A 13,588-nucleotide genomic window follows, 5' to 3' on the forward strand; every position below is an offset into this window, starting at 1 on the left:
TGATGGAAATAGGAAATCATCATTCAGCGGAACCCCAAAGTGACAACTGTTTCAGGCAGGAATCAGCAATGAATGCTAAAATTTATGGATGAAATTTGATGAGATACAGGATATTTACATATTCTCCATGTATCTCCCACAAGGCACTTTAATTACAAATGACAAAATAATAACTTTACAGTTAAGAAACCCAGCAGACATCATTTTATCCAAGTGATCTAAGTTAGTACTACCAATAATGGGACATATTACCACTATGTACCTCCTGAGGATATGATGCCCTCAAAAGGTACATCTCTTCTGTGGCATTACTTTTAATTTTTAAATTTTTAACAGCTTTATTGAGGTATAATTCACACATGCAAGTGAATTATTGGCTATTACGAATAACACGTCTATGCATATTCACATACTTATTTTTATGTAGAGATATGTTCTAATTAATCTTGAAGAGATTACGGATATAGATATAGATAACACACACATACACACACACCCCTAGGAGTGGAATCGCTGGATCATATGGTATTTATAACTTTATGTTTAATATTTTTCTAAAGCAGCTGAACCATTTCACATTCCATCAGCAATGAATGAGGGTTGTGATTTCTCCATACCCTTGTCAACACTTGTTACTGTCTTTTATATTTTATTTTAGCCATCCTAATGGGTGTGAAGTGACATTGACTAATGATGTTAAACACCTTTTTATGGGTTTATTAGCCATTTGTTTATTTTCTTTAGAGAAAGGTCTATTAAAATCCTCTCTCGGGACTTCTCTGGTGGCGTGGTGGTTAAGAATCCACTTGCCAATGCAGGGGACACGGGTTCGATCCCTGTTCTGGGAAGATCCCACATGCCATGGAGCAACTAAGTCCTCAAGCCACAACTACTGAGACCACATGCCACAACTACTGAAACACACGTGCCTAGAGCCCATGCTACACAACAAGAGAAGCTACTGCAATGAGAAGCCTGCACACCGCAACAAAGAGTAGCCCCCGCTCGCCACAACTAGAGAAAGCCCACACACAGCAAAGAAGCCCCAAAATAAATAAATAAATAAATAAATAAATAAATAAATAAATAAATAAATTTTAAAAAATCCTCTGTCAATTATTTAATTGGCTTACTTGTCTTTTTATTTTTGAGTTGTAAGGGTTATTTTTATTTTCTGAATACAAGTTCCTTGTCAGATATACAATTTATAAATACTGTCTCCCATTCTGTGGGCTATCTTTTTATTCTCTTGATTGTATCATTTGCAGCACAAAAATTTTGAGTATTGCTAAGTAAGTTATTTATTTATTATTGTCACTTGTGCTTTTGATGTCCTATCTAAGAAACCATTGCCTAATTCAAGGTCATGAAGATTTACTTCTGTATTTTCTTTTAAATGTTTTATAGTTTCAGTTGCTTTTACATTTAGGTCCGTGATTTTCTTTGCTGTACAAGGTAGGGGTCCACCTTCATTCTTTTCCCCATTTGAACTGTCTCAGCACCTTTGTTGAAAATTAATTGACTGTAAGTGTATGGGTTTATATCTGGACTAACTATTATATTCCATTGATCTTGATCACTCAGTCTTGATTACTTTATCTTTGTAGTGAGTTTTAAAGTTGGGAAGCATGAGTCCTAAAATGTTTTTCTTATTTTTCAAGGTTGTTTTGACTGTTCTGGGTAGCTTGAATTTTCATATGAATTTTAGGATTAGCTTGTCACTTTCAGCAAAGTAGCTAGCAAGTCCTAGAAGATAATATTGGAAAAAACCTACATAACCTTGAATATTTTAATGACTTTCTGGATACAACACCAAAGGCATGATCCATGAAATAAATAACTGATAAGCTAGACTTCAATAAAATTAAACACTTCTGATTTGCTAAAAACAAATGTCAAGAGAATGAGAAGACAAGCACAGACTGGGAGAAAATATTTGCAAAAGACACATCTAATAAAGGACTTTTATCCAAAATATCTGAAGAACTCTTAAAACTCAACAATAAAAGAGCAAATAACCCGATTGAAAAATGAGCCACAGACCTAAACAGACACCTCACCAAAGAAGATATACAGATGGCAAAAAAGCATAGGAAAAGATGCTTCACTTCCTATGTCATCAGGAAAATGCAAATTAAAACAATGAGATACTACTATGCATCTGTTAGAATGACCACAATCCAGAACACTGACAACACCAAATGCTGGCAAGGAGGCGGAGCAACAGGAACTCTCATTCATTGCTGGTGTGAATGCAAAATGGTACAGCCACTTTGGAGGACAGTCGGTTTCTTACAAAACTATACATACTCCTACCATATGATCCAGCAATTGTACTCCTTGATATGTACCCACAGGAGTTGAAAACCTGTATCTACACAAAAACCTGCATAAGGATGTTTATAGCAACGTTATTAAGAATGGCCAAAACCTGGATGAACCAAAGTATCCTTCAGCAGATGAATGAATAAATAAACTGTCATATATCCAGACAATGCAATATTATTCAGTGTTAAAAAGAAATGAGCTGTCAAGCCATAAAAAGACTCGGAGGGACCTTAAATGTGTATTACTAAGTGAAAGAAGCCAATCTGAAAAGGCTTCATACTATATGACATTATGGAAAAGGCAAAACTACGCAGACAGTAAAAAGATCAGAGATTGCCAGAGGTTGGAGGAGTAGGGGTGGGAAGACATGAATAGGTAGAGCACAGAGGATTTTTAGGGCAGTGGAAATACTCTGTATGATATTATAATGGTGGATACATGTCATTATACATTTGTCTGAACCCACAGAATGTACAACACCAAGGCTGCACTATAATGTAAACTGCAGACTGAGTGATTATGATGCGTCAATGTAGGGTCATCAGTTATAACAAAGGTACTGCTCTGGTGAGGAATGTTGACAATGTCAGAGGCTATATATGGGGGGTGGGAAGGGCAGAGACTATATAGAAAATTTCTGTACCTTCACCTCGATTTTGCTGTGACTCTAAAACTTCTCTAAAAAATAAAGTCTTAAAAAAAAAAAAAAAAAAAACCATGAGGGATTCAGTAGATATTGCATTGAAACTGTACATCAATTTAGAGAATATTACCATCTTAATAATGCCAAGCCTTCTAATCCATAAACATGTCCTTCCATTTATTTAAATATTCTTTAATTTTTTTCAACGTTTTGCAGTTTTCAGTGTATATGTATTGTACCATCTCATTAAATGTATACCTAAGTATGCTATTGTAAGTGAAATTGTTTTAACTTCATTTTCAGATTGTCCACCGCTGGTGTACAGAAATGCAGCTGGTTTTTGTATATTGAGTATTTTTATGATGAAAGAGTGTTGGATTTGTCAAATGTTTCGTCTGTGTCTGTCTAAATGATTACGTGTTTTCTGTTCTTTATTCTATGGTTTATTACATAAATTGATTTTTATATGTTAAGCCAACCTTGCATTCTTAGAATAAATCCCACTTAGTCACGGTGTATAATTATATATGTTTCTGGATTTGGTTTACTAATACTTTGTTAGGATTTTTGCATCTTTATTCATAAGTAATATTAGTCTGTGTTTTTTTTTTTTTTTTTCCAACTTGTGATATCTTTGGCTGGTTTTGGTACTGGAGTAATTCTGTGGCAGTCTTGCCAAAAATGCATAACTAACTTAATGATGAAGTAACATCAGACATACCTAAATTGAGAATGACTACATAAAACAACTTGCCAGTGCTCTTCAAAAGTGCAAAGGCCATGAAAGATAAAGGAAGCCAGAAAAAACTGGTCCACAGTAGAGTAAACTGACATAACAACTAAATGCAACGTATAATAGTAGATTGGAAACTGTAACCCAAAAATGACATCAGTGGGACAATTATTGAAATTTGAAGTAGGTCTGTAGATTAGGTAATAACATGGAATTGACAGTAAATTGACATAACAACTAAATGCAACGTATAATAGTAGATTGGAAACTAACCCAAAAATGACATCAGTGGGATAATCACTGAAATCTGAAGTAGGTATGTAGATTAGATAATAACATGGAATCAGAGTTATTTTTCTGATTTTGATAATTACAGAGTTTATGGAAGATGTTAACATTTGAGGACTTCTTTGTACCATTTTCCCAACTTTTTTATGTGTAAAATTATTACAAAATGAAGAGTTAAAAATTATCAAAAAAAATTTTAAGCATATGTGTCTGTGGTGTCCTTGGTTCAATGAGAGAAAGAATGTGTTTGAGAACCAGGGAAGCATGAAAATCAAGGTCTGGAGTTTACTATTTCTGGCAACTACACGTGGCTGAGTGTTTCTGGAACACAACGTGTGGGGAAGGGGATGGGACCAATAGCAGTGAGGACATACTGAAGGCTGTGGGGAGTTGTGGGAGGACTGGGCACTGGGAGACGGCGGGGAGACTAGGGAGAGAAAGTGATACAAATGGAAAGAGTTACAAAGATTTGCTGTGAACGTGCAAAGAGAAATTTTGCCCAGGGATGTTATAGTCTCCTTAGTTTTTCTGTAGATTTTTAAAAAATCTAATATTGGAAAGGAAAATTAAAAGGCCATGTTTTGTATCTAGAACAACAGCAATGCTCAGCCCCCAATTCAACCTCAGAGAATTGAGGGGTTTGCTCTAGGGGAAAGAGTTAAAATGAAATGTGCATATATGTCAATAAATAGATAACTAATGAGAACCTACTGTTTAGGACAGGGAACTCTACTCAATGATCTGTGATGACCTAAATGGGAAGGAGATCTAAAAAGAGTGGATATATGTATACGTATAACTGATTCACTTCACTGTAGAGCAGAAACTAACACACCATTGTAAAGAAGCTATACGCCAATAAAAATTCATATAAAATTTAAAAGTGAAAAAATAAAATCAGACAAAAAGACCAAAAAAAATGAAATGTGGGCTTTAAATGCATTACCACAGGGAGGGCTAAGATGGGGAGTTTCTTCACCATGCTAATGAGATCGAACTAAAGGGTCTGAAGATCCAGTTTTTAGGAGCTGAAAGTCCTTTTATTGAGGATGGAGGAGTCTCACGCTGGCCTCCAGGAGAGACTTGAGAAAATTTCTGTCAAAGAAGAACTGAAGTAAACTGAGTCTGGGCTGCGGCAACTTCGAGGAAAACAATTTGACTAGAGAACTAAGGAGCCAAAGGGAATCAGAGCCTGTAATGGGAAGGACTGGGCAGGGAGAAAGAGAAGGAGCAAGGCGGTGTCTCCCACACAGCCAGGTCCCTGGAGTTTCAGACACCCTGGAGAAAAGGTTGAAACAAGCTTACATGCATTTTGCTGTATTTTAAAATATTTACATCCAATAATTTTTTTTTCCCCACCGGTATCGTTTCAACCATATCTACTGGGTTGAACCATATGAAATTGACAAGTCAGCTGCAGCAAGTTGTCGGGGCAATTGGATGTTAATATAAGACTAGAAATGGTCCAGGTAGGACACAGAGGGATGCAGGCAAGAGACGGTGAGAGCCTGAACTGAGGTTGAATCTGCTTGGTGGGTGGAATCCCCGGAACCTGGCTCTTGATTGGCTGTTGAAAGCTGGGTAAATGGGAGTCAAAGTAAGAGGAGGTTCCAGAGCGAAAGACCAGTGTTACCAAATACTTCTGCCAGGAGACATGGAGACTGAAAGATGTCCAACAGATCTGTCAGTGAGGAGCTCTTGGAGACCGTTTTAGTTTCCTGTAGCTGCTGTAACAAATTGCCACAAACTTGGTGCCTTAAAACAATACACATTTATTTTCTTAAAGTTCTGGAGGCCAGAGGTCTGAAATGAGTCTCACTGGGGTCAAGTCAGGGTATCAGCGGGCTGCGTCCTCTGGAGGCTCTAAGGGGAAAATCTCTGGGGCTGGGGGTGGGGAACTGCTTCCTCCAGTTTCTAGAGGCTGCTGATGTTCCTTGGCTCGTGGTGAAATTGATCACTCCCATCTCGGCTTCCACCTTCACACTGCTTTTTCTTCTTCTGTGTCAAATTTTCCTCTGCCTTGCTTTTACGAGGATACATGCGATGACATCTAGGGTCCACCTAGGTAATCCAGGATAAGCTCCCCATCCCAAGATCCTTAACTTAATCACATCTGCAAAGTCCCTTTTGTCATGTGAGGTGACATCCACGGGTTCCAGGGATTAGGATGTGGACATCTTTGGGGGCTAACACTCAGCCTACTGCAGAGACCTTGGCAAGAGTATTTCCCCCGCAGGAGCTGGGGGTGTGGCAGCAGAATGCAGAGGGCTAACATGTGGCTGGGACTCAGTCTGGATGGCTCATCTGAGACCTTGAGGGAGATACCACACCCTGAGGATCGACTGAGGATCAGGAGTCTGCATGGGAGGGGGAGAATTAGCAGTCACAAAAGGCAGAAGGGAGCAGGAAAGAGGGTGTGGTGAAGCTCAGAGTTCAAGGAGATTCTAGAAGGAAGAGTCAACATCATCAGGCACCACAGAGAGGACAAGAGATGGACTGAAAAGAATCCACTGCCCTTGGTGGTCAGTGGTCATGGATAAACTGCCAGGGCAGGGGGAATAGCAGGGTGCAGGGCAGGGAAGTTCATTTACAGAGGTCCGTGTGGGAACATGGGGTGAGGATGTGGACACAGGGACAGAGATTATTTTTGAGGAACTTGGCTAACATGAACATAGGAGCAAAAACCACAGTCAGGATAAGGATGAAGGTCCCTAGGCTGTTAGGGATGGAGACAACCCCAAAGCCTGTGAGAAGGCAGCCCAGCCTTCAGCCTTCCAAGCTGCCAAAGACACTGATGGACAAGAAGTTATGGTCCTGAAAACTTCTACCCTTACTGCTAAGACATTCTACTATCTTCCATGTTTAGATTCAAAAGGTCTGTAACCAGAGCATAAAATGACCATGAAAATTCTGAGGATTTTCAGGTCTTTGTGTGGTACCCTCTGCGCAGCCCCGGATAATTAGGAAATGGAGCATTTGCAAGCGTGGCCCCCAAAGACAGGATGAGGTTTCACCTCAAAAGGATGAAAACTCCCTTTCCTCCGGGCAAAGAAGTTAGTAAGTCAGGGAAGAGCCCTTTCGAGAATAAAAGCTCTCAGGGTGTCCCTACATGGGCAAAACACCTTTCTTTCTCCTTCCAAACGCCCTTCCCTTCTTTGAATTGGGGAGGGCAGGGCAGACGTTTGAAAGATAATAGGATATTCAACTTCTCTCGTTAATCAGAAGAAATCACAATAATCTGATCTTGCCTTTCTGGGCTTAGTTTTCATTGTGCCTTTTAAAAACTGAAACAATTCTCGTTTTTTAGTTTTACATTCCTCTCTCTCTCTTCTTCCCTGGGTTTGTTTATCTCTCCTGTCCTGGGAGAGCTTTTTCTCGGGTTGTGATGGTTTGCGTTGTACTTTCACCTCCTTCTGCTCCTTTGTTCTCCGCTCTCTTTATTCCAGCCCCTCCCACCCCACCCCCACTCACTTTCCTCTCTTACCCCTTTGACAGCGAGGAGTTGCTCCCTAAATATCTGAGACAGTCTTCTGAGCAAGAGTCCAAGACACTTCTGGGGAGACCCCTGGAGTCCCTGCCTTCATTGGGAAGGAAGCCCCAGGCCAGGCTTGCCCCTAGCACGGACAGGGCGACAAACTCATCAGCCAGAGGCAGCAGGATGCCAGAAACACATTTGGCTCTGTCTTTGTGAAAGAAAATGATACTTCTGCAGGCAGGTGGTACTATTTTGGGGAACATTTTTATGTGCAATTTAGAGTGCACATTCTACGCACAGCTCAGACAGAAATAATCAGTTTAATGTGTGTCTGCACCATCATATGGTCAAGCTTTAGGTGAGAGCAGATTTACACACCAAAATCAAAAGGAAATAGCGGGAGCCGTCTTCTGCTACATTCTTTGACGATAAATGGTCACGCGATGGAGGGCTGCCAACCCAACTCTCCGCTCCTTTTATTCCTTCCCAGAAAGTGCTTGAGTTTGAAAGAAAATTAGTTTCCAAGGTGCTTGAGTGCATCTGTTAAATACAGATTTTTATTAACAGGGGGCACATGTAAACAAAGTCTACATAAACAGAAAGACGCCTGGCAGCAAAGGAGAAGTATGCTCAGTGTCAGGGGGTTTTTCTTAAAATGAAGTGTAAGGAAGTTTACAGGAATTCTTGAGCCAACGTTTCAGTTCAAGAAGACATCCTGCTTCTCTGATGTGTGCTACAGAAGATGGTCAAACCAAAGAGCTTAATGTCCACGGCATTGGGCATTTGTCATTGTGTGTTTTCATTAAAGAAAAAGGAGTTTTTCTCTGATGGGCTAGGATGTCAGAGGAGCCACAGTAAAAAAACAAACAAAAGGACAAACAAAAAAACATACTAAGGTTCACAGCATATTTTTCAGAAAGTTCAACTTTCAAATGGAAGAACTGTATTGAGGATTATTTTTTAAGTAAAAACTCTACTGAAAGCGTCTACGTGTGAACACCTCAAGAAGCAGAAGCGTTTTAAGTCAAGCCACGATGCAGATCTACACCCAGGGTAATATTCAAAATATGTATGTGTCACCCTTTGGATCCCCGAAGCAATGAATCAGTGCGGACTCTGCAAAAAAAACAGCTGTATTGAGTCTGCGGGTCACCTCGGCCACAGCCTTCAGGAGAGAAGAAACTTTGAGATTAAAGGGCAACATTTTCCCTCTGAAATGGAATAATTGTGATATGGGATTTGCTTTTTTTTTTTCCCCTTCAAGTTTTGAAGAAAAACAATGTTCTTCCTGCTGTGATGAATTTATTCTGAGGTTTGAAAGGAAACCCGTGTCCCAAGAGAAGGAGGGCCCTGAGTCAGGAGGGTGAAGGCTGGCCTTTCAGCACATGTGTTCCCGTTTATCCAGGGGCGGCGCTCGGGTGTGAAGGGGGAAATACCCAGGGTGAAAAGATTCAAGGGGATCAAATTATTTTTCCATTTGTCTCAGAAAGAAAGAAAGAGAGGAAATAAAAGGGGGAAGGAAAATCATTTCATTATGTGGTGATCCAGTGTAACCTGGGGTAGCAGGCAAGTGGCAACTTTATTTTTCAGAGAAGCTCCCTCTCGGGTGTCCTGAGCCTCCCAGGGTGTGGGCTGGGACTGTGGAATTCGAACGCAGCAGGAGCACGAGAACAGGAGTTGCACGGGTATCTGTCTACACTTGTCATCTCTCATGTGATCTCTGGGCTACGAGCCTTCCTCGCCCCACCTGGGTGGACGGGTTCGAGGGGAAGCAAGAAAGAGAAAACTGTTCAATTGAACATTTACTACATGCTAGGCATTTTACGCGCATGGTCTCCCTCACCATAAGTCTGCAAAACAGAGATTATTGTCCCAATTTTAGAGGTAAGCAAAAAGTTTCAAATATTTTTGTGGGCCTTGCTCAAAGTGCCACAGCTGGTGGTGGAGCGGGCCTGTCTGCTACCAGACTCAAGCTCTTTTTGGTTTTGCTGCACTGCCTTCCCGCCAGGTGGCCTTCATACGTGAGGTGGAGGCTGGAAGGACCATTTAGCATCACAGGATAAAGGCCACAACGATTTCCCTCCACAGCTCACATTCTATTAAACAAGGGAAAGCAACTGACTGAGTGAATGTACTCAAAGGGCAGGAGTAAAAACAATACATTAGGACTCATTTGGGGAATAGGAAGTTGGCCTTCCAGTTACTGTGGGGTAAGGCAGAACAGGACCAGTCCTAGGGGCTCCCTAATTCACTGGATAAAAGACAGGAGGACAGCGATTCAGCGCCTGCGGGTGATTAGCTCGGGGAGGCCCCACTGGTTGGCTTGGTTGCACTATAACACTTAACGCTGGCTGATGATCAGTTGCTTTGCCAATATTTGAACACACCTGTGGAGCGGAAAGCCCCAGGCCCTGAAGCTTTTCAACCTGCCTGTCTGGCCCCGTCCCCTTATCATGGGTGCAGTACCCTCATACAAGGAACTCAGCCCCATGCCCTCCAAAACCCCTTCCTCAGGCCTCCTGCCGAGCCAGGGGCACTCATGAGAGTCCTGTCGGCCCCATGACATTCCAGAATTCCTCAGGTGGGTCACAGACTGGGCTTCACCTTGGCCTTGAGCACGGGCTCCCATGGCTGTGGGAAGAGGGGGTGACAGAGCTCTCCTGAAGCCTAGGCCTCGGCAGTGTCTCGAAACATGGGTTTCCCACTTGCCTCTGCAGTTTAAATGTGGACCTGTTTTCTCCTGATAATAACAAGCAGGGCCAGGAGGGAGAAAGACAAAAGAGGGAGGGGCGGGAGGGCAGGCAGCAGTCACGTCAAAACAGAAAACCACCCAAACGCTGCTCGGAAGGGACGCTGGCGGGGCTCCGTGGCTGCCAGTGGGAGCGAGGGGAGCCTGGAGGCCTGGCCATGGGAGCAGACGTGCCCTGCAGGCCAGCTCCAGCCCCTGCCCGCTCTGGTCACCAAGGAGTGGACGGGGTGGATTTTGAAAAGAAATCAAGAGAGTCCCAAAATGTAATCACCGAGGGACAGAGGAAGTGAGACCCTCGGTGCGGGCGCTCAGGGCCTCTGGAGGAAGGAGACCTCTACCGACCGGCCCGCTGTGGTCAGGAGGTGTCCCAGACCTGCAACAAATGGCCACAAGCTATGGCCTTGTTTGGTCTAGAACCTTCTCCTCAAAATAGCAGAAATAAATGTTTGGAAAGAAAGGTGAAATGAGTGACAGCTCGTGACCTGGCTTCGCATGTGTCACAGCCAGCTGGCCCAGCAGCACCAGGGGCCCCCGCGGTCGGGTCAGGGGTGATCCCTGCAGTCTTAGCCAGAGAAACAGACACAACAGCCCACCTCTGTTCAGAAACAGAATCTCCCCAAAGGATAACGGTGTGTGCCTGAGGACACCCGGGCCCAGGGAGGTGGAGCTGCTCCCAGCTGCAGGAAGAGCAGGGGCTCCAGAATCCAGGCCCCCCAGCATCAGGGTGAAAGCCTTTCCTCAGAGCCCAAGGCTTCCTGGAGACTAGAGCTGGAAGGGGCTCTGGAGTCCAACTCTCTCTGTTCATTCATTAAAAACATGGCAGCTCAGAGGAAGAGGCCGCCCTGAGTTCAAGACCTCCTGAATATTAGCCAGCGGTTCCCCATTCATTAAGATGGAAACAGAATCCCTGCCTTGGGAAACTGATGTACCAATTAAATGGGACAACATATGTAACCACTTGAATAGTCCATCACCTTGCAATCATTATTTGTCATTATGCAGATAAAAGCCAACTAGGGAGACCCATAAAGGTCACAGCCTTGCCCACAGTCAGTCAGTGGAAGCCCTGCAAAGGTCAGAGGTAGGCAGCTCCCAAGACGGCCCCTACGATCCCCCTGCCTGGGATTCACACCCTGAGTAATCCCCTCACACACTGTTATCCACAGATACAAAGAAGTGACTTTATATCACTTCCAAGATGAGGTTATAAGCCTCTGTGGCTCAGAACAGAATGAAGGTTGCCAGGGGCTGGGGGTGGAGGAAAGGGGAGGTGTTTATCAAAGGGTACAAAGTTCCAGTCTGGCGAGATGAACGAATTCTGGAGAGCTACGTACAGCACAGCGACTACAGTTGACAATACTATATTGCACACTTGAAATTTGCTACGAGGGTAGATCTTAAGTGTTCTCGCCACACACATACAAAAGATGACTATGTGAGGTGGTGTCCATTAACTTGATTGTGGTGATCATTTCACAGTGTATACGTGTATCAAAACATCAGGTTGTATACCTTAGATATGTACAATTTTAATTCGTCAATTATACCACCCAAAAGCTAAAAACCCAAAACACTGTGGCTGCCATCTTAGGCTCTGTCTTGGGCAGCCAGACCCTTGTAGACCAAATATGCCAAATTTTCAATCCCCACACACGTTTCCAGGAGCTGAGAAGAGAAACACTTTGAACTGGGACTGTATTTGTTTCCTGGGGCTGCCATAACAAAGTACCCCGCATTGCATGGCGTAAACAATGAAAATGTATTGTCTCACAGTTTTGGAGGCCAGGAGTCTGAGATCAAAGCAACAACAGCAGGGTTGGTTCCTTCTGAGAGCTGTGAGGGAGAATCTGTGCATGCCTCTCTCCCAGCTTCTGGTGGTCGGCCTGCAATCGTTGCCATTCCTTGGCTTATAGAAACATCACCCAGATCTCTGCCTGCATCTTCACGTAGCGTTCTACCTGTGTGTGTCTATGTCCGAACTTCCCCTTTTTATAAGAACACCAGTCATGTTGGACTAGGACCCACCCCAATGACCTCATCTTAATTTGATTAGCTCTGTAAAGACACTATTTCCGGTTGGCAGCAGTGGCGGAGGCCCAGGCTGGCTCCCTGCGCTACCACGGCGCTTGGGAAGAGTCACCGGGACCCGTTCGCAACCTCCGTGGGCCAGCACATAGAAAAGGCTACATTTGCTGGAGTTCAGGCTGAACACTGGGGCCAGCTTATGCACATCTGTGACATAATTAACACTGCCCACGATGGGCCAAAAGATGCAGTAAAAGCTTTGAAGAAAAGGATTTCCAAAAACTACAATCATAAAGAAATCCAACTTACCTTGTCACTTATTGACATATGCATACAGAACTGTGGTCCAAGTTTCCAGTCTCTGATTGCGAAGAAGGAATTGGTTAAAGATAGTCTAGTTAAGCTGCTGAATCCCAGATATACCTTGCCAATAGACATTCAGAATAGAATTTTGAATTCCATTAAGATGTGGTGGCAGGGGTTCCCAGGAGGTATGGATGTAAGTGAAGTGAAAGAAGTGTAAGAAAGATGGATCTCCTTAAGAAAGATGTTCAGTTTCCTCCATCAGATGCTGAAACAGCCAGACTGGGTCAGACTGGGTCTGAAAACCGTGAAGACAAAGAGCTTCTGCAGAAACTTTATCAGACAGGTCGGGAGATGCAAGAGAGGAGCACGGACCTGCTCGTGGTGGCGGAGAAGGAAGATGTCACTGTTGAGCTAGTTCAAGTGAATGAGGATTTTAGTAACACCACCCTTGGATATGAGAGGTTTACTCGAAACCAACAAAGGATTTTGGAGCAAAATAAGAACCAGGGGGAAGATGCCAATACTAGCAGTGAAACTTCTGCCCCATCCTCTGATCTCCTTGACCTGAGTCCCAGCCCTCCAACACACAGGGCCACTCTGGGAGAATACAACACCCTGAATGCTCAGCTTTCAGACTTAAATTTCAGCTCTCCAAGTCCTGTTGTAACAAACAACCTGAAACCCAGTCTTCATCCACAGGTGGATTTGCTACCCTCGGAAAATACAGAAACACCCCTGTTTGCCCAAAGGACCAGCCAAAACCTTGCCTCAAGTCATACATATGAGAGTTTTCTGGAATATTCAAATTCAGTATTACTACAGCCGGTTAGTCTACAGACCATTCCAGCGACACCATCAAAGCAGAGACTACCATCCTTGCCCAGCAATCAACCAGCGATGACAAAGAATGATTTCCAGCCACCCAATTACTACAAGGTAATGGAGTTTGATCCATTAGCTCCTGCTGTCACCACAGAAGCTATTTATGAAGACACTGATGTATATCACTACAAAGGAGCTCAAAGTCACTATGACTGTTGA

General features: G+C 43.3%; 1 protein-coding gene across 1 annotated transcript; it reads left to right on the forward strand.

Moving 5' to 3' along the window:
• The first annotated feature begins 5,041 nt into the window (after window positions 1-5,041).
• LOC103018995 (TOM1-like protein 1) lies at window positions 5,042-13,588 on the forward strand. Its single transcript, XM_057532713.1, is given in 4 exon segments — window positions 5,042-5,106; window positions 10,185-10,479; window positions 12,300-12,761; window positions 12,764-13,588. Coding segments are annotated over 4 exon segments (1,647 nt in total).

The sequence above is a fragment of the Balaenoptera acutorostrata genome, chromosome 18, assembly GCF_949987535.1.
Source record: "Balaenoptera acutorostrata chromosome 18, mBalAcu1.1, whole genome shotgun sequence".
NCBI lineage: Eukaryota > Metazoa > Chordata > Mammalia > Artiodactyla > Balaenopteridae > Balaenoptera > Balaenoptera acutorostrata.